The sequence below is a fragment of the Pistacia vera genome, unplaced genomic scaffold (genome assembly GCF_008641045.1).
Source record: "Pistacia vera cultivar Batoury unplaced genomic scaffold, PisVer_v2 Contig430, whole genome shotgun sequence".
Classification (NCBI taxonomy): Eukaryota; Viridiplantae; Streptophyta; class Magnoliopsida; order Sapindales; family Anacardiaceae; genus Pistacia; species Pistacia vera.
In genome coordinates, this window is record NW_022196258.1 from 180,757 (window position 1) to 202,557 (window position 21,801).

The following is a 21,801-nucleotide window of genomic DNA, read 5'->3' on the forward strand; positions in this document are numbered from 1 at the left end:
AGATATTAAAATACTCTTAAATTTTTATAATATAACAAATATAAATCTAACTAATAATTTTATAGTAATGGAGTTCCCAATCCCATGTTCCTGTTTGACTTGTGGAGATTATGTAAGAAATATTCTCCGACTATTATTTTAAAAAATAACATTTCAAGTTATTTAAAATATATTGTATTACTTTCAATTTCAATCAAATGAAATCTTTCCTATTATTGGAAAGTATTTTGACAAAATACCACAGGCAGAAGCCCACACGAGTAAATGCCAATGGGCAAAATTGTTTATTTAGTTTTTTGTCGTTATTTATAAAATCTCAAATTCAAATTATTAATTAAAGTAAAATTATATTAAAATGATTAATAAAAGGGTGTTATAAGGAATACAGTGAAGTGAAGACAGAAAGAGGGTTTTAGAAGGGGGTAATGGTGATGGAGAAAGTGAGGTTACGCCTAGTATTCTCAGATCCTCAGATTCTGAGAAAATCACAGAAGAAGCAAGGGCTGAGGAAATGCTGGATTCTCATTAAACCTAAACTTTACAAAACCATCTCTCATCTCTCCGATTATCTCCTTCGCATTTTCCACCTCCAACATTCTTCTCCTCATGGCCTCATCCTCTCTGTAACCTCCCCTCACTTTCCCCATTTCTTTTTTCAATTTCAATTTCAATTTCTACTTTCTTATGCTTTTATTTTTATTTTCTGTTGCAGATGGATGACTTTGTTTTGCCACCTTTTGAGTCTACTTCTATTCTGAAGGATGAAGATATCATCTGGTCTGTTTCTGCGTTGCATTTTCTTTTAATTTTTCTTTTGTGGAAGGGAAAAAAATACTCTTATTGATTTATTCTTCTGTAACAGTGTGAGAAGGAAAGTGGGTAAACCCACTGAAACCATTGAGCTGTCCAATGGGGTGAATGCGTTGGAGCAACCCGCGCGTCGGGGTGTGAAACTTCTCGCAATTGAGGAATTTCAAAAGGAAACTGGGGGCTATCAAAGTCAATCAGAAGAGGATGAACATGACAAGTTTTTGGATGTAATTGAGTTGGAAGATACACCTGATGTCGACAGAGCTTGCAAAAAGAGAAAGGCATCAAAGAAACTTCAGGGTTCCAAGTATATTTCAATCCTTTTGTTGTGTATTTGATATTTGGGCTCGCAGGCTCACCTTTGGATGGATAATTTGGTTTTTCATTTGTAGAAAATTTATTTCCTTAGACTACTTGCATGCAGTTTGGTAGGAGTCTTCTGATTGCTGCTTGGCCTGTAAATCACATATCTTGTTAATGCATTTTAGGAGGAAGAAGAGTAAACTTGCTGCTGCTGAAGAACGTGCAGTTGCTCTTGAGGATCTTGATAATGATGTTCTCCGCGAGAGTCTTGTCAACAAAGACAATATGCCGGGAGAACTGGAGAAGTTGAGGACCCCTGAAATTGATGAAATAAATGAATGTATGCTCAATGCAAAGAGGTAGTTCTGTAGCCTTGATATGCATGAATTTGCTTCCTTATTAACTTTTATTTTATTTTTTTTATGTTTCTAGATTCCTTTGGTAGATTGACTGCACTTGGATATGCTATCTCATCCTTGGGTGCTTGCCTCTATAATTGAGCACTTTTCCTATGTATTCAGTTCCTTGGTTTTTAGCTTTACCATAGCCTAATTTTCACCCACTTCACATCCTCGCAAACAGGCAAATGGACTGTTTTGGTTTGCACATTCGCATACATGGAGGCTCGGATTTCTGAGCCTTTTTGATACCCTAATATTTGTGCTTATTTACAGTTAGCATACCCATCCATTCACTTATTCACATAATAGGGGAATTGGTGCTGTTTTTTGGATGTATCTAATTGCTCTCAATATCTTCACTTCTTTTTTTGTCTCTCAAACTTACAATACACTTACCTTTATTTCCTTTGTTTTGTTTTTCCAGGTTTGGCGAACTTCAAGAAAATGGTAAAGGGAGTGCTGATGTATACTCAACACCTGATGGAACTAAAAAGGTTTTGTCTAACGTTGCATTTTCACAGGAGCTATAGTTTTTAGTTTGGAGTCTTTTAACTATGGGGTGGATTACTTTTGCATGTGGATATGATTGTCCTGATTTTGAGCTTTAGCAATCTAAGCATATAAACAGCTTCTTTGGCAGCATCTACATTATTGTCACAAACTTGTATTTACTTCAATGATTTTCATGTTTGATATCTGCATCTTCAACTAATATATGAAGCTCCAATTTTCATGGGCTATTGGAGTCTTTTTGTTCCACACATTTTGCCTGGAATGTGGCTTTGATGAGTTGAGTACTCATTTTGTTGGCTCAAACCCGTGTGTTGGGTCTAAATTGTATTGACTTCAACACAAAACTCTTATGCTTATATAGTTTCAACATTGCTTTTTCCAAAACTAAATGTCGTGGTTGAATTGCTATTGGACTTCCATTTTGTGTGAAATTGGAAGTTGCTTGTTGATTCTTGTGCAAAGGCCTGAAATCATTCCCATAGTTCTGTTCATATATGTGTGTTATTTTTTTGTTACATATGGTGAGAGGACCTAATGATATATGCTTGCCCAAAATTTCACTCTTTCTTGAGCAATGAGAACTCGTTTGGCATGATATGAGTTTTCATTGTGATAAGCCTCCTATAACCAAAGTGTACAAAATGAAGAAAAAGGGCAGCCTGGGAAATACACTGGACAGGGGCAGCAAAGGAAATGCAGTTTTAAATCAGTTAGGAAGAATCTCCACGTAAGGGAAGTGCGGAAAGTGTGAATTCAACATTATTTAAGAGAGAACATTTTGTGAGCTAAGGAGGATGAAATCTGGAATCAGGGGAGGCTGCTAGACCCTCGAAGTGCTAGCCAACTTTTCTTTTTATCTGTAATTTATTTTGCTGTTGCAGCGTTTATCAATTCCAAATCCATATATGAATATACCGGTTGTTTTTATTACAGAGCAGAGTTGTTTTACTGAATTTCATTAACAATATTTGGTTGAGTTTGTGTGATATTCTGGTGATTCCATCAATTTGGTATTAAAGCTAGGTTGGGGAATGGTCAAACCTAAGATGGAGAATAGGATGGAAAACGTTGAAAAAGAAATGAAAACAGTGAAGGAAAGTATGGACACGATGAAAACTGACTTGGGAAGTGTGAGGGAGTACTTAACTGAGATGCGCGAATTAATGCGTATGAGGGAGGAAAGGGATGAAAAACGAAATAAGGAGAAATCATCATCCTCATCGGAGAATCAAAATTCCAGCCCTGACAAGGAGTCGGAAAGAAAATCCAGCAACGATAAGGAGAAGGAGGAGAAGAAGATTCGCAAACTAGAACTACCGATATTTAACGGAGATGACCCTTTCGGATGGACCTTCAGAGCTGATCGGTATTTTGCAATAAATAAGCATGAGGAGGAAGAGAAAGTGCAGGCAGTGGCGGTGTGTATGGAGGGGCGAGCATTGAACTGGTACCAATGGGTTGAGTCTCGGTCGCCAATAAATTCCTGGAGCTCCTTCAAGTCAACGCTAGTGGAGAGATTCAGACCATCGTATAAGGGATCTGCGTATGAGGCACTGGCGGCGCTGAAGCAAACAGGGACGGTGACTGAATTCCGTGAGCAGTTTGAAGAAATGTCAGCTCCCCTGCGTGAGTTAGGAGAAGACCTTTTGATGGGCATTTTCGCAAATGGGCTGAGAGAAGAGTTAAAGGCTGAATTAAGAGTGAGCAAATCCAATAACCTATTCGAGCTAATTGACCAAGCCCACCGGATAGAAGAAAAAAACTGGGTCCTGGACAAATCTAAGCCCAGATTTTTTAAAAATCAAATGGGCAGATCTGACAGCCCAATGGGCAAACCCGAGAGCTACAGTTGGGTCTCACTCTCGCCAGATCTGGGTCGAGAAAATGGGTGGAATTTAGGAGCTAATCCTCTGGAAACAGGACAAAGTAGCCGAGTATGGGATAGGAGAGAAAAGGCGATGGGAGGAGCCATCACTCCACCACGCCACGACGGCTTCCGGCGACTGACAGAGGCAGATCTGTAATATAAGCGCGAAAAGGGGTTGTGTTTCCGGTGTGACAAAAAATTTGGGCCAAATCACAGGTGCAAGAGTCGATCCCTTCAAGTTCTTCTGTTGATGGATGACGATGAAGCCGACAGAGGGGAAAGCACGAGTGAACCAGAACCAGAAAATTTTCAGGAAGGTGATCCACTCTCACTATCTATGAACTCCATCGTGGGCATCACTTCCGATCGCACAATGAAGCTTTGGGGGCAGATCGGCCGTGAAGAGGTGGTGGTTTTAGTGGATAGTGGAGCTTCACATAACTTCATCTCACAAGGGTTGGTACAAAAATTGGGAATACCGATTGATGGAACGAAATCCTTCGGAGTCATGGTGGGTAATGGATTCAAGATCCAAGGTGAGGGGATATGCAGAGATGTTAAGATTGAAATGCAGGGGATGGAAGTGCAGCAGGATTTCTTTCCATTCTAGTTGGGCGGCGCTGATGTGGTCCTTGGGATTACTTGGCTTAGTACTCTAGGTGATGTTTATTCTAATTGGGGTAGGTCGACTATGGCGTTTGATAGAGAAGGAAAACGGGTGATTCTCAAAGGTGACCCTGCACTAGTTAAAACAGTTGTCTCTCTGAAAACCTTACTCGGCATGTTGCCACGGGAAGGGGATGGATTCATGGTTGAATGCAGTTCAATAGAGGTTCAGGAGAATCAAGAGGAGGAACAATTGGAACCTGAGGTGGCAAAGGTGCTGATGGATTTTCCCCACGTTTTTGACCAAACCACTAGACTTCCCCCCCACCGAAAACTTGACCATGCTATTACTCTGCAACCAGTAACCAGCCCACCCAATATCAGACCTTACAAATATCCTTACCTGCAAAAAAATGAGATTGAGAGATTAGTTGGGGAGATGATGGATGCGGGAATTATCCAACCAAGCACCAGCCCCTACGCTAGCCCTGTGTTGTTAGTTAAGAAGAAAGACGGGAGTTGGCGATTCTGTGTTGACTTTAGAGCACTAAATAGCATCACCATACCCAACAAGTTTCCGATTTCGTCCATTGAAGAGCTGTTGGATGAGCTAGTCGGAGCGACGGTCTTTTCCAAGTTAGATTTAAAGTTGGGATATCATCAAATTCGAATTAAAGAAGAGGACATCCCAAAGACTGCCTTCCGGACACATGAGGGCCATTATGAATTCTTGGTGATGCCCTTCGGGCTCACGAACGCACCATCCACTTTTCAGGCTTTTATGAATACGATTTTTTGACCCTTACTGCGGAAGTTTATTCTGGTTTTCTTTGATGACATTCTCATCTACAGCCTGGACATGTCAACACACATTCAACATTTGAGACAAGCCTTCCAGATTTTGCAGGATAATGCGCTGGTGGTAAACCAAAAGAAATGTCTATTTGCTAAATACAGGATGGAATATCTGGGCCACTTCATCTCAGCTGACGGCGTGGAGGCTGACCCGCAAAAGATTGCAGCAATGACATCTTGGCTAGAACCACACAATGTGAAAAATTTGAGGGGGTTTCTAGGGCTCACCGGATATTACCGACGGTTTGTGAAAGGTTACGGATCCATAGCCCAACCACTGACTCAGTTATTAAAAAAGGATTCGTTTAGCTGGGATAAGCAAGCTCAAGAGGCATTCGACCATCTTAAGACTGCCATGACTACTGTGCCCGTTTTAACTGTACCTAATTTTGAGCTACCATTTGAGATTCAGACGGACACTTCAGGGGTTGGAATGGGGGTTGTTTTAGTGCAGAATGCACAGCCGATTGCTTTCATCAGTAAGGCTTTCTCACTGCAGTCTCGGGTAAAATCAGCATATGAACGGGAGCTGATGGCAGTTGTCTTTGCTGTTCGTAAGTGGAGTTATTACCTCATTGGTCGAAAATTTGTCATCAAAACGGACTAGCGTAGCTTGCAATTTCTTACAGATGAACGGGTTAAAACGCCAGATCAACACAAGTGGATTTCGAAGCTCATGGGGTACTCTTTTGAGATCCACTAGCTTCCCGGCAATTCTAACAAGGTAGTTGATGCATTGTCTAGGAGAGAGGACACCAAGGGACTCACGACCATTACCACAGTCCATTTCACAGACTATGAGACTATAGCAGCCGAAGCACAAACTGACCCGAAGCTAAAACTTATTATCCAAGACCTGTTGTTCGACCCTGATGGAACTTCCCTGCACAACATACAATCACAACAACACACACAATACAACGACCAAAAGAGTGCACAATCAAAGTAAACAGTAGCTGGTGCTAAGTAGTATTTGATTGAAACAAGAAACAATGGATAGTTTCCCAGCAGTTCGAGGAGCTGGGGGACCTCCCAAATAGCCTATGGAAATATCTCAATGCCTTCCCTCATTCCCCTAGCTTCTTTATATACTGATTTAATTCTTATTCTGTAACCAATTGCCAGCTGCGTGTCCACCTCATAACAATAATCTCTCTCTGTTCTAACAAACTCACACCCATTACACACCCCGTCATTCTCCTAACCAACTCACACACTCTCCTAACAACTCACACCTCATCACCCTAATTTCTATTCCTCTTCCTGCCCTTGGCTTTGTAGACCTTGTGTACAGGTGGTCTAACAATACCCCCCCTGAAGTGCCACCTTGTCCTCAAGGTGGAATTGAGGAAATTGGCTGCGTATTACATCCTGAGATTCCCAGATAGCATCAAAAGCAGGCAGATCCTGCCAACGGATGAGAACCTCAGTGGATCCATCCAAAAGGGTGCGCACATCCAGCAATTCTGCCGGCTGAACCTGTAGTTCCAGGTCATCCGTGAGAAAGGAGGGCAGAGGTTGTACGGGTACTGAGCTATGAAGGCTGTGCTTTAACTGAGAAACATGGAAAACTGGGTGAATACGGGTTGTTGTGGGAAGTTCCAGCTTGTAGGCCACCTGACCAATTTTCTCCAAGACTTGGAAGGGTCCATAAAACCTGGGACTAAGTTTCTCATTCAGTCGAGTAGCTAAGGATTTAAATTTGTAGGGTTGGAGCCGAAGATACACAAAGTCTCCTGGGGAAATTTGGACATCCCGTCGGTGGCGGTCTGCTTGTTCTTTCATGTGAGTTTGTGCTACTTCCAGGTTGTGTTTGAGCTCTTGAAGGATGGCATTTCGTTCACGAATCTGGTGGTTCACTGCATCGACCTGGGAGGGGCAGTTGGTAAACCTAAGAAGAGTTGGAGGGTCACGTCCATACAAGGCCTTGAAGGGTGTCATCTTGGCGGACCTATGATACGTTGTGTTATACCAAAATTCTGCCCATGGTAACCAATTCGGCCATTGCCGGGGCTGTGAACTGCAGAAACAGCGAAGGTATGCCTCTAAGCACCTATTCACTACTTCGGATTGGCCATCCTTTGCGGGTGATAAGCGAAACTAAATTTCAGAGCTGTTCCGGCTGTCCTGAAAATCTCCTGCCAAAAGTGACTCATAAAGAGTCTGTCCCTGTCAGAAATGATGGACCTTGGGAACCCATGAAGCTTCACCACCTCTTTTATGAATACTAGTGCCACATCTTTGGCTGTATAAGGGTGTGACAAGAGCAGAAAATGGCCGTATTTAGTCAATCGATCCACTACCACCAAAATGCTATCGAATCCCTTGGCCCTTGGGAGGCCCCCAATGAAGTCCATTGTCAACTCGTCAAATGCTTGAGTTGGGATAGGCAGTGGTTGGAGTAACCCTGCAGGTTTCAAAGCTGAATGTTTGTTAATTTGACAGATGGAACATGTTTTAACAAAGTCTTGTACAACCTTCTTCATTCCTACCCAGTAAACCACATTGGCAACCCTTTTATACGTTCGAAAGAAGCCTGAATGACCTCCTTATGGACTGGAATGAAATTCAGTTAACAATTTTGGGACAAACCGTGAGTCTGAAGCCAGAACCAACCTATCTTTGTATAGTAAGCAGCCATGTCTTAGTCTATAGTTGGGTCTGCTGTTGGGAGCCAAAACCAAATCTTGAATCAGCTGTCTAAGCTTGGGATCTTGATGGGCTTCATTTGCCAACTCCTCATATTCCGTAAACTGAACCACTGACAAAGAGGAGAATTATGGTTCCTCATGTCTCCGGGATAAAGCATCGGCTACCTTATTGGTGGTCCCCGGCCTATAATGGATGTCAAACGAAAACCCCATTAATTTAGACAACCATTTCTGCTGTTCTTGGGTCTTAATACGCTGGTCCTTAAGGAATTGGAGGCTCTTCTGATCTGATCGGATGATGAACTTTCTCCCCAACAAGTAAGGGCTCTATTTGTGCACTGCGAATACAACGGCCATTAATTCCCTCTCATAGACTGATTTTTGCTTTGCTTGAGGGGAGAAAGCCTTATCAAATAAGCTATGGGTCGGTTTTGTTTAACCAGGACAGCCCCTATATCGTAGCCCGAGGCATCGGTGTGAATCTCGAATGGTAAGTTGAAATCGGGAGTGACCAGGACTAGGATCGTAGTCATAGCAACTTTTAATGCATTAAAGGCCTGCTGGGCCTCTGAATCCCACTTAAAGGAGTTTTTCTTCAGGAGTCGTGTGAGGGGTTGAGCTATACCGTCGTACCCTTTTACAAATCTGCGGTAATATCCTGTTAATCCCAAGAATCCCCGGAGGCCCTTCACATTAGTGGGTGTGGGCCATGAAATCATTGCTTCAATTTTTGTAGGATCAGCTTAGACTCCTTCAGCCGAGATTAGGTGACCTAAATACTCCAGTTTGGGCTGCCCGAAAAAACATTTTTTTTCATTCATCACCAGTTCATTCTCGTCCAGGATCCTAAGAACTTGCCGCAGGTGTGTGATGTGGGATTCGAAGTCCGGGCTGTATATCAGAATATCGTCAAAAAACACCAATACAAACCTGCGCAAAACCGGCTTAAAGATGTTGTTCATTAGTGCCTGAAATGTAGAAGGTGCGTTGGTCAAACCGAATGGCATAACCAGAAACTCGTAGTGACCTTCATGTGTCCGAAACGAAGTTTTGGGAATATCTGCATCTTTAATTCTGATTTGGTGGTATCCTGACCAGAGATCCAGCTTAGAAAAAATGGTTGCCCCTGCCAATTCGTCTAGCAACTCCTCGATGGTGGGAATCGGAAACTTGTCGAGAATTGTTATTTCGTTGAGGGCCCGATAGTCAACGCAAAACCTCCAACTACCATCCTTTTTCTTGACTAATAACATTGGGCTAGCAAATGGACTGGTACTAGGCTGGATAATATTGGCTGTCAACATCTCTTCCACCAGTTTTTCAATTTCATTCTTTTGGAAATATGAATACCTATAGGGTCTGATGTTAGGGGTTGGAACACCTTCTTTGAGGGGAATGGTATGGTCGTGGGTGCGATGTGGAGGGAGTTTGGTTGGTTGGTCGAAAAGGTGCCGGTATTGATCCAAAATTGCCCGAACATCAGGACTGACCTCCTCAACCTCCCCCTTGGGCAGTAATTCCTTCTCAATAGAAAAACACTCCATCAGGAATCCTTCCCCGGCGTTGTTAATGGACCGCAACATGGATTTCAGGGAGACCTTTGACTTCACCAAAGATGGATCCCCTTGTAAACTAACTCTGTTTCCATCAACTTCGAACCTCATGGTTAATTTCTTCCAGTTGACGCACACATCCCCTAAGGAACTTAGCCATGTCACCCCCAAAACAATGTCAGCTCCTCCCAACTCAAAAGGGAAAAAATCCTGTCTAATCTGAGTCCCCTATACATCCAGAGAAACTTGCTGACACACCCCTTCTCCCTTCACTGTGACTCCATTTCCCACCATTACCCCAAAGAGCTTACCCTTTTCCACCACAATACCCAGCCTTTCGATTAACTCTTGCGAAATAAAATTATGTGACGCCCCACTGTCAACCAGCACAACCACATCGGCTTTCCCAATATGCCCCTTTACCTTCAGGGTTTTGTCGGACGTAATACCCACAATGGAATTTAAGGAAAGAGCCAAGTCAGTACCTTCTGGGTTAGGGATTTCGTCATTTCCCGGTGGAAGTTCACTCTCCTCGGCTGCATCGTCCTCCCAGGCTAACAAAATCTGTAAGGATTTACTTCGGCAGCGATGATTAGGCCCGAACTTCTCGTCACATCGGAAGCAGAGCCCCCTCTCCCGTTTAAATTGAATTTCTACTTCAGATAATCGCCGGAGGTTCCCTCTGAACCTCCTTGGAAACCCGTAACTCCATTCTCCGGCGCTCTCTCTCTCCTATCGGGTGCACGCGATGACGCGTTTTGGCTGGATTCTGATAGTTTTGATGAGTTGGGCCACCACGTGGGTCGGGTTGGGGCTATTGGGTACTCTTGCTGGGTTGGACCACCACGCGGGTCGGGTCAGATCTGGGCTGTTGGACACTCGGGTATAACTCTCTTTGGCTCCCTGGGTTTTGAAAGGCTTGGGCCAGCATCTATCCATGACCCAGTTTTTTTCCTCCACACGATGGGCCTGCTCAATCAGATCCTCAAGGGACTTGGGTCTTAACAATCTCAGTTCAGCTCTAATTTCTTCCTTGAGCCCGTTAACAAAAGCACCCATCAACAATTCTTCCCCCAAATCCTTCAACGGTGCCATATGGGATTCGAAATCTTCTCTGTACTCAGTCATGGTGGAGTTTTGCTTCAACGCCACCAACGCTTCATGTGCAGATTCTTGGAACGACGGCCGGAATCTTGCGATTACGGTTGCCTCAAGCTCTTCCCACGATTTGAAAGGCTCTCGGCCCTCCATCCATTGGTACCAGTTCAATGCTCGACCTTCCATACAAACTGCCGCGGCCTCCACCATCTCCGATGACCCATATCTGTTAATTGCAAAATAACGATCTGCTCGAAATGTCCATCCAAAGGGGTCTTCTCCATTGAAAATTGGGAGCTCAAGTTTCCGGCCCTTCTTCTCCTCCTTCTCACTTTTCCCGTCTGTTTCTTGGCCTTGTTCCCTATCGTAACCACTGTCTTGATCCCCTGAGGTTGACTGGGACTTCCCTTTCTTGCGGTCACGTCTTTCATCCCTCTCATCTCTCATTCTCATTAATTCTCTCATCTCGGTTAGGAACTCCTTGAGACTGCCAATGTCAGTCTTGACTGAACTCATGTCCTCCACTACCGACTTCATTTCTTTTTCCATACTCTCCATCCTGTTTTCCATTTTTGACTTGACCATTCCCCAGCGTGGGCCTGTTAGTTATCTGGCTTTGATACCAAGCTGATGGAACTCTGATGGAACTTCCCTGCACAACATACAATCACAACAACACACACAATACAACGACCAAAAGAGTGCACAATCAAAGTAAACAGCAGCTGGTGCTAAGTAGTATTTGATTGAAACAAGAAACAATGGATAGTTTCCCAGCAGTGCGAGGAGCTGGGGGACCTCCCAAATAGCCTATGGAAATATCTCAATGCCTTCCCTCATTCCCCTAGCTTCTTTATATACTGATTTAATTCTTATTCTGTAACCAATTGCCAGCTGCGTGTCCACCTCATAACAATAATCTCTCTCTGTTCTAACAAACTCACACCCATTGCACACCCCGTCATTCTCCTAACCAACTCACACACTCTCCTAACAACTCACACCTCATCACCCTAATTTCTATTCCTCTTCCTGCCCTTGGCTTTGTAGACCTTGTGTACAGGTGGTCTAACAGACCCCAACAGTCGTCCTCACTACCAGCTTCGCAAAGGCCGCCTCATGTTCAAAAACAGGTTGGTCCTCCCTAAGAACTCTACCTTCATTCCAAAGTTGCTGGAAGAATTTCACTGCAGCCCGAGTGGGGGCCATTCTGCGTTTTTTAGGACTTATAAACGAATTGCTGCTCTTGTGTATTGGGAGGGTATACGTAGGGATGTAATTAAATTTGTCCAGACCTGTGCCATCTGCCAAGTTAACAAACACTCTTCATTCAAGCCTGCTGGTTTGTTACAGCCTCTTCCCATACCCACCCAAGTGTTTGAGGACCTTTCGATGGATTTCATAGGGGGTCTGTCGAAAGCCAAAGGGGTTGACACTATTTTCATCGTCGTCGATCGGCTTACAAAATACTCCCACTTCCTCCTCTTAACCCATCCTTATACAGCCAAGGATGTAGCTAATGTGTTTATATCGGAGGTGGTAAAACTCCATGGCTTTCCATTATCTATTGTTTCAGATCGTGACAGGGTCTTCATGAGCCAATTTTGGCAAGAGTTGTTTAAAGCTGCAGGTACATCTCTTAAATTCAGCTCCGCCTACCACCCCCAAACTGTTGGTCAAACGGAGGTAGTTAATAGGTGCTTGGAAGCCTACCTCCGCTGTTTTTGTAGCTCCCAACCCCGACAGTGGCCCAAATGGTTAGCGTGGGCTGAGTTTTGGTACAACACGACGTACCACAGCTCCACCAAAATGACACCTTTCAAGGCTCTTTATGGTAGGGACCCTCCCATTCTGTTTAAGCCCACAGACTGCCCCTCCCTGATTGAAGATGTCAACCGTCAGATTAAGGACCGAAATGCCATATTAGAGGACCTCAAGCACAATTTGCTGTGGCCCAAGGTCAAATGAAGCAATCGGCTGACGCCCATCGCTGAGATGTTGTTTTTCAACCAGGGGATTTCGCCTATTTAAAGCTCCAGCCCTATCGATTTCGATCCTTGGCTCGGAAGCTTAATGAGAAGCTAAGCCCTCACTTCTATGGCCCCTTTAAGTGTTAGACAGGATCGGGCCTGTAGCTTATCGGTTGGACCTCCCTCCTACGTCTCGAATCCACCCGGTGTTTCATGTTTCCCAACTTAAGCCAAGCCTCCATTCTTCAGTTCCGGTTCAGCAGCTTCCTTGACTTGGAATTACAGGTCAGCCCTGAAGCAGTTCTGTCCACCCGCCAGCTACTGGATGGCTCCCTGGAAGTTCTGATTAAATGGCAGGACCTCCCAACATTTGAAGCTTCTTGGGAGGCTTATGACACGATCCTACTGCAGTTTCCGGATTTTCACCTTGCGGACAAGGTGGATCTGGATCTTGAAAGAGGGGGGGGGGGGATGGGGATTGATAAGACTCCTATAACCAAAGTATACAAAAAGAAGAAAAAGGGCAGCCTGGGAAATACACTGGACAGGGGCAGCAAAGGAAATGCAGTTTTAAATCAGTTAGGAAGAATCTCCACGTAAGGGAAGTGCGGAAAGTGTGAATTCAGCATTATTTAAGAGAGAACATTTTGTGAGCTAAGGAGGATGAAATCTGGAATCAGGGGAGGCTGCTAGACCCTCGAAGTGCTAGCCAACTTTTCTTTTTATCTGTCATTTATTTTGCTGTTGCAGTGTTTATCAATTCCAAATCCATATATGAATATACCAGTTGTTTTTAGGACAGAGCAGAGTTGTTTTACTGAATTTCATTAACAATATTTGGTTGAGTTTGTGTGATATTCTGTTGATTCCATCACATTGCAACTAAAAAAAGTTATTGTACCTTTTCCACTAATTTGTGCAAACTTCATTACTTTTATACATGATCCCATATTATTGGGATGAGCACAGATTCAACTGCTGTTTTTGCTAGTTTCTTTGCTGGAAATGATGGAAGATATTAGCCATTTAGAAGATTGATTTTTAATCATATTAATCCATGTTCTTCATCTTTAGACTTCGGTGAATATAGTCACAGAACTTGAATTAGAAAATGTTATCTTGGTGTATGTTTTATGTCATTTTGATTTTATCTTTATCAATGTAATTTGGCTAGTTTATCACATTCTCTTTTTGAAGAACAACTATAATTTTAAATCCTGAAATTCATTTTGTGGTCAGTTCCCAAGTAGAAGTGCTCGCCGTAAAAAGGCCAAGAGACGTTGGTTGAGGGAACAAGCCAAAAGTGAAAAGATAGAGGTACTTGGTGTTTGTAGGATAATGCTTTTTATCTGTTAAGTGCAATCTCTATGTTTGACGCACATGCACACACTCTCAAAAAAAGAGAGGTAAAATCAGATAAAAATCAGATAATCTGATTGTATCAATATTTTTCAGCAGCATCAGAAGCAACTACCCACGAAAGGTAGTCAGCAACCGCCTGATAAAGATGATAAAAAACTCTCTGATGAATATCAACAACCAGATCCAAAATCACCAAAATCATGTGGCCAAGATAATAAAAACTTATCTGAAGAACATCAACAACCAGGTCCTAATAGTGATGCAGATGAGGATGTTGTTCCTGTAGTTATAAGGCCAGGACATATTCGTTTTACTCCCCTAAGAAAAGGTCTCGTGTTTTCTTTCTTTTTCTCTCTCAGTCTTTGTCTGCATGCATTGTGGAGGTGGGGGTAAGAGATGAGATGGAGACATTAATTGATTCTGGCATTTGAGTTTAGTTGCTGATATCAAAGTTTCGTATTCTGAATGTCACTGTTAACATCTATTGTTTGATCTCATTCAGTGGATGCCGTTCAAGCTATCCAGCAAAATCAAACTCCAGTGGTATGTTTTCATTGTCATTTTTGTTGATGCTCTGTGATCAGATTTGTTTTATGACTTTTTGGTTTACCTCTGTTATCCACTTCTTATGATTTATTGGTGCTATAGTCTAATTTGGTCCAATATTTTATTAATGATAGACTGATATCATGCTTCAGGAAACTTTTCAATGGAAAGGAGTAACCAGCAAGAAGAAGGGTCAAAAATGGGGCAAAGAGAAAGCTGCTTCTTCAAAGTGGAATAATTATGAAATTTTTAATCAGGATTATTCTGAAACTCTGACTACTGGGGAAGAGATCTCTGTAAATGATTCCAAGGACTTGGATTTCAATAAGCTTAAACCTTATACTAGCTTGCCCAAGGTGTGTTTCTTTCCTATTTTCATTATTACTGCTTGGGTAGATCTTTCTTTCTTTTTGAGAGGAGGAGAAAAGAAAGGATGTTAGACAGTGAACTTGATATTTTCAAGCTATTTAGCAGCTTACCTCTCATACTACCACTAGAACTGCCTGTGTATATTTTGGATTTTCTTACTCTGCGTAATATGTTCTCATGCCACATTCATAATTTTTCTTTCCATTTGTATTCCTAAGAGGTTGAAGCATTAATACATTCCCAACATACTGCAGGAAGGTGATGTAATTGCATATCGCTTGATTGAGCTATCATCATCTTGGAGCCCTGAGCCTACCTCCTTTCGGGTACAGCTCTTTTTTGTTTTATTTAGTCTATAACTCCCAATTTGTTGACATATAACCATGTTCTTCTGCCTGTAGGTGGGGAACATATCATGGTATAACCTTGAATCCAATAAGGTTATGCTATTACCTGTCCCAGAATATCCACTCACTTTTGAGAAAAAGATAGATGAGGATGCATCTGCACTACAATCAGATACATCCCTTTATGAAGAAGATGGATCTTTACAAGTAATTAATCTATGCATTATTGATGCTTTTATTTCTTTGTTATTTTTCAATGTTCGGTGAAGCAGGTTTCAAGCTCACATGGGGGCTTGAACTCCATGCCCTTGATACATTTTCTATTCGACTTGATTACTAGTCACAGGAGTGAAAATCTTGTATGGATCATGAATTTATGATTACTATTCACATACATCTTCCAGAGCAGGCCCCAAAAGTTAGTTCTTTGTTTACCATGACGATGCGTGAATGCATAATGTAATCACAAAAGGCTAATGTTATGTTATTGTTATGCCTCAATGATCTATTTACTTGAATCATCCAATGACATAAACTGTTGTTGGAAGAGATGATAAATATATTCATGTACATCTCTAATTTAATGATACATAGCCTGAAACATGAATGTTGCACTTAATTCTGTGAGATTGGTATTGTTTAGAGGTTGAACCTCATGGCTAATAATGGGTTTTAACTATTTTATTTTGTAACGGTGGCCTGCCCCTCAAAATACTGGCTATTTTGGGGCTATGCTCTCTGGTGTATGGTATAATTTTTAGGAAATTGTCAAAAAATAATGGTATTTGCCACCCAGGTTTTCTTTTTTTTTTTTTTTTTTTTTCTCTTTTGATGACCTTTTCTAATTTGCAAAGTGGAGGGTGAACTGTGCCTGTTGGTTATTTGGTGTATATTTTTCCTGATTACAAAAAGCTGATTAACAAGGCTCTTCTCCAGATAGATTATTCATTACTTGTTGATGTCCGCATCATCATGCATCGTGCAAAATCAGTCACTGGTGGAGTCAATGAAGTTCATATGGCAAGTGAAGATGCTGTAACAAATTTGAGGGACCACAATAACAATGAAAAAGTCCTTGCCCCTGTCCAAGGTTGGTTTGAAGCTACAAATTAGGCTATTTATGGGGTGCTAAGATCATGAAATTCGTGTGATTCACTTGAATGAGCAGAAATTACATTTGTTAATTTTATATTTGTAGAAAATGGAAAATTTCGTGTGGGAGACCAAGATGCAGTAAGAAGTTTGGGAGACAATAACAGTCAAAAAGCGCATGCCCCCATCCCAGGTTAGTTTGCTAGATCACGAATACTTATCATTAACTTAAATGAACTTTCATTATATGATTTTTATCTTTGTAGGAAATGGAAAATTGAATGCATGGGAAGAAATTAACCAGGCTTTGTTTGCAAAGAAGGCAGAACTATCTCATGTTGATGATCAGTGTATAAAGGAGGGCTCAGGGAGCAGTCGATGGTCGTACAAGGCCCTGAGGAGCAGTGCACTGGGTCCAACCATGGCTTTTCTTCGAGCACAAAGTGGAATATAAATGTCCTTAATCTGGTGTTTGGAAATAGATGATGATGCCCTATGAACACTATATGGTTTGTGAAGATACGAAATTGAGATGATACAATTTTTTTTTTTTAGTTTATGCTGGGAAAGTCATCTGAGCCAGTGAAGGCTTTGTACAGAACGAGGTCTTCTTAATTTTGTTGGAACATTTGTTAATCAAAACAAGTGCTGTAAGAAGGCCTTTTTTTTCTTCTCCAATTTTCTTATGTTGAAGTTGAACATGTATTAGCACAAGAAATCCACTATCAAGAATATGGAACTCGGAAAATTCAACATTCCACCATCTGACTAGCGAAGTTATGTTTTACTTTATGTGGGCCAGAAATGTTATTTTCACCTTTGAAATGTAGAAATGGCCGCGTTTCTCATTTACCTTTGCAAATATGAGTGTGAAACTAAACATTTGACTGGAATAAGTTCTCTCATTTAGAATGCATATTGCAGCCTGTATCTCTTATAAATTTATCATGGCCCAGAAAAAGAAAAGGAATTGATTTCTTCAATCTATGATATTAGTAAAACTTCATGCCCATCATATAAAATAGACTGTCACTGGTGAATGGTGATATAGCCTTTTTGAAAGGAGATTATGTGAAAAAAATCCTAGAGCATTATGATAATTGATGAATTACTGGGTATATATCTCCAAAAATTCGTCATAGGTATCTTTGAGATACATACTGAGATACATACTGACTTAAAGTTTGTTTTAAATATCAGGAAAATCCTTTTCAGCATTGCCTACCAGACATGCAAAATCAAAGGAAATATTCAGAAAAATCAATGCATAACAAATCTCACCTTATCTTGGAGAAAACGAATTTAATTCTCAAGCACCCCAGAGAGCAACACCTTCGGTGTTGGATTTGCCAGGACAAAGAAAGAAAACACGGGTAGTAAAATGATTTTATTCACTTATCCAGTGGATATTATTTACTTCTAGTTCCTATACAGTAAGCAGGCTTGTTTATGTACACAGCTTGTTGTAGTAATAGCTTGAATTCTGGATACATCACACAAGCAGATATGGTTCATTTCTACTGCCTGGGATGCCTAAATACTTTTACTAAGCTGTAATATCCTTTCTAACAGTTTACCAGGGTGCTAAGAAAGATCACAAACCAACTTCTGGGAGAATCAGGAACTTTCCAGACTATCTTACTAGTTGCCCTTTTGAAATGAGAAACAGTTGAGATGCTTAAGGAATTGCTCCGGCTCCTCGCCTTCTCTAACTATCTGCACATACCATGTAGAATTTTACACATTAATTTGGTCCATATATCATGTAAGAATGACTGTGATTACAAATAAACAAGTCAAGACTGCAAGCTTTAAAGATAGAGGGCATTAATCAAAACTTTTTTCCTGCTATACCACTTATGGTTCTTAAGCATAATGCTCAATAGCATTGCTTGTCTTCCCAGTGAAAAAATTACACCTCAAGTAGAGATGTTCCATTCCCTTTCCCACCATGAGTGGATAAGTGGGTAGGGGTGCTGAATTCGTTATGTTTATTTAATCAAATTACCAACAAGCATAGACCATGACTGCTCAATAACAAAGCGAACATGACTGAGACAATAACTTGGCCTATAAACTTGAATCTAAAGGCTATGAAAAATGCTAGGTGATTAAGTACATTAAAAACTAACAAGAAACTATTTTAGTATAACAAAGCAGCAATACCTTTACAGAAGCATTGGCTGGCAAACCCATTTGATTAATAATGTTGCGATTAAATGTCTCCAATTGAAGATGGTCATCCTTGCAACTGCCATTGTCGCTGATCAATGGTCTCTGCCCTTTTTGATTCAAAGCTTCACACCCCAGCCAAACATACAAAATTCGATGCTCATTTGTGCCCAAACTCACATCTGTAGTCAACAAAATATACACTGATCTTGAATCAAGGGTATGAGAGGAATGCATCTCCACTTTACTCAAAGAAGGCCAATCGTACAACACTGGGGTTGTTACTTCCGCAACCTCATTAATCATAGAAATAGATGGTAGATGAACATTACCATACTCTTTCTCGTTTTCAACCTCGCTATGTGAATCATTGCCCACACTAATGATGTCAACATCTAACATTAGCTCCTCTCTATTGCCTTCGTAATCAAATTGGTTGTCATCCATATCCTTCATCACATGAGGCTCCAAGTCAGGTAGAGAAAAGGACCATGACCTTACTAGGTTCTTGGGTACTAAAGATGGTTTGTCAGAAGATGGCAATAGGCGGGGTGGAGGATTACTCCCTCTACGCTCTGCAATTGATGGGTAAATCCCTTTACATGGCAAACAAGCACTTTCTGCTCTAAATTTATGATCGCCAGAAAATGACTTTAAAGGTGAAGGTGGAGTTTCTTCGCATGGTGAATATGAATTATCTGCCAAGGAAGCATATCTTCCATAAAGTGGATCTGTAGCTTCCAAGCCAGAAGGTGAAGGCTGCCGAGAAGACAAGTATGAAAAGTCAGACCAATTGCAAGATGAGGGTGAAAAGGTAAAGGAACTGGAGTAATCAGATGTTGAAGGTGAGAGGGTAGGAGACTTAGAGCCCAGATGTGGGCTGCTGCCCCGAGAACAGGAAAATGAATGTGGTGAACCACGAGAAGGTGTTGGAGGAAATAAATGACCAGAATGGGGAACAGAGCATTCCACTTCTTTATCCCTTATCCTATCAGGGATACCACTGGGGAAACAATCAAAGGAATCTGGTGAACCAGGTGGTGATGACAGTAATGAAAAATCAGTAAGAGAAACAGCATCTTCTGATTCTTTGCAAGTATCTATTATCATATTTGATCCATCACTTATTGAAGAAGTGGCACTTTTCAGTTTGGAAGATGCAAAAAATTCTTTCATACCACCATTAGCAAACTTACGTCTTAGTCTGCACCACCCATTCTCTCTAGCAGGGAGGCGAGTTTCAGATTCAGTAGTTGATACTGAAAATGGCGGAACAACCCCACCAGCCAGTGCTTTATGGAAAAGTTCAAAATCCAAATCATATTCATCAACCTTCATCTCACCAGCCCCAATATGCATTGTTGTAGTGACCTTATCATTCTCAGAATACGATACTTCATCTTGAACCTCCTTTTTACTGGAACCATCTGCTAAGAGTTGTCCCCTAGCAAGAGCATCCCAAAATTCCAAGGGCTCGTCCCCTTCTTGGATGCTCATAATTGGACCCTGAGCCCTTTCATATCGGATGACCTGATTGGCAGCTTCCCTTGCACTATATGACATAACCTGGTTGCATTTCTTTCCTATCCACACATATATAGCAGAAGGAACATGAACAATGAATGCCCCACGAGAGTCAAATCTTTGGGCAGTCGGGTGGTTTAACATTTTTGGTACAAGATGAAGAGGATCGTACGAAGAGTGAGGTGCCATCCGGTAAATCCTAAGCACGGAATTAGGGCTGGCAGGGACAGCATGCACCCGCTTCTGGCACTGCAAAAGTTGACAAGCAAAACCCATATTCGGATTAGTAACTCCTCTGGCAGCCTTCACGAACTGAAAAGCATCCTCAAAGCTCTGGCCTTCCCTCCACATGAGGTATGCAATAACCAGAGAAGTTGACCTTGATACTCCCTGGCAGCAGTGTACAAAGACCCGCCCACCTTGCTCTCGAACATCTTCAAAATAATCAAACACATCATAGAGAATGCTCGTGATATCCTCTGAAGGACTATCTTGCAACCAAAGTGTTTTATATACAAGATCATTCTTGAAATATTCAGGACAAACAAAGCCAACACAATTAAGCACATGAGTAATCCCATTCCGCCTCAAAATATCACGATTCTTGGCCACCGCATCGCTCCCCAGATATATATGATCAGCAATCCTCGAGCACTCCTTGTCAAAAAACGCAAGCTTATCCCTCTTAAATTGAAATTCCCTCACAGGCTGTTCCGAACTAGGACTCTCCAAGGGTTGTATTGACCCTCTTGGTGTTTGTGGATTAGGCCACACACCAAGATCATCAGAACCGGCCCTTGGCCACTCCTCAACAGGCCGCCTGGTTATGGATAGCGGGGGCAAAAAAGACCGTGCTTTACTGTTAGATTGTGGTTTTGGGTTGGGGTTAGGCTTGGTGGGCGACCGGTCACTCCAAGAAACGGACCGTAAATAAGCTCTTTTGGTGCCACCGGCTGGGCGGTCTTTACTACCCTCTTCTCCTAACATTTCAATTGAAGTTCACAAAATTCTACGAAATTAAACTCATACCCAATAAATGATTCTTCCAGGAAATACCATTGAACACATGAAAATTTAGTGTTGATAATAAAGAATATGAAGTGTCTACATGCACTTTTCTCACCTAAAGCCCTTGACCCACTCTCTCTCTTTCTAAGAAGAAAAATCAAATACGAATATATGACCCGGTAAAATCTGAAGCTGGAAAATCAGTATCATAGACCAACAAAAGAGACAAAAAGAAATTGCATACCAAAACAAAAAGTTAAAAGCTAATTTATGGTTGAGATTGTTGAAGGAAGACTTACTTTAACTGAACTCTAACGTGAAGAATGAATCAGTTTGTATAGCTAAAGCAGAGTGAGGGGTTTGGTTGGAATTGGATTTAGAGTGAAGGAAGAAGAAGAGGGAGAATGAGTCAAAGTGACACGTCATCATGATGGCTGTCAATGTGAGCATGTCAAGCTTGTGATGTCATTTAAATCAGTTGTCACTGCTGTTACTCTATCATATCCGTTTTTAATTGAAAGAAAATTGATTGCATTATGTGGGTTCATTGAGTTGGCTGGGGATATATTCAAGTCAAAATCAGACTGCCAAAACTTCATTCATTCTCCTGTTAACTTACTTAACACTCAATAAACAATTGGAATCGGGTAGTTCAAATTTGACCACCCAATAAAACAGATGAATGTGAAGAATGAAATGAAGAGACATTGAGGACAAATCTAATTGGAGTCTGAAAATAAAAACATAGAATTGA

General features: G+C 41.6%; 2 protein-coding genes across 4 annotated transcripts; one reads left to right on the forward strand and one right to left on the reverse strand.

The window, feature by feature from the left end:
• The first annotated feature begins 385 nt into the window (after positions 1–385).
• LOC116143529 (coilin) lies at positions 386–17,098 on the forward strand. Of its 3 annotated transcripts, none has more exons than XM_031428975.1 (14): positions 388–623; positions 713–777; positions 863–1,117; positions 1,299–1,472; positions 1,939–2,008; positions 13,867–13,944; positions 14,083–14,317; positions 14,492–14,532; positions 14,688–14,891; positions 15,159–15,230; positions 15,306–15,458; positions 16,188–16,341; positions 16,450–16,536; positions 16,610–17,098. In XM_031428975.1, exons 1-14 carry the CDS (start codon positions 426–428, stop codon positions 16,795–16,797), a joined length of 1,974 nt encoding a protein of 657 aa, XP_031284835.1. In that variant the 5' UTR covers positions 388–425; the 3' UTR covers positions 16,798–17,098. The 3 variants fall into 3 exon arrangements, 2 of the variants coding, with proteins under 2 accessions (XP_031284835.1, XP_031284836.1); XM_031428976.1 differs by having other exon boundaries at positions 14,086–14,317; XR_004130133.1 differs by lacking the exon at positions 16,610–17,098 and having other exon boundaries at positions 386–623; positions 16,192–16,341.
• Positions 17,099–17,556: 458 nt separating this feature from the next.
• LOC116143527 (protein-tyrosine-phosphatase MKP1-like) lies at positions 17,557–21,408 on the reverse strand. Its single transcript, XM_031428973.1, has 2 exons — positions 18,510–21,408; positions 17,557–18,059 (listed from the first exon to the last, which is right to left on the reverse strand). Exons 1-2 carry the CDS (start codon positions 21,024–21,026, stop codon positions 17,985–17,987), a joined length of 2,592 nt encoding a protein of 863 aa, XP_031284833.1. The 5' UTR covers positions 21,027–21,408; the 3' UTR covers positions 17,557–17,984.
• Positions 21,409–21,801: the final 393 nt, after the last annotated feature.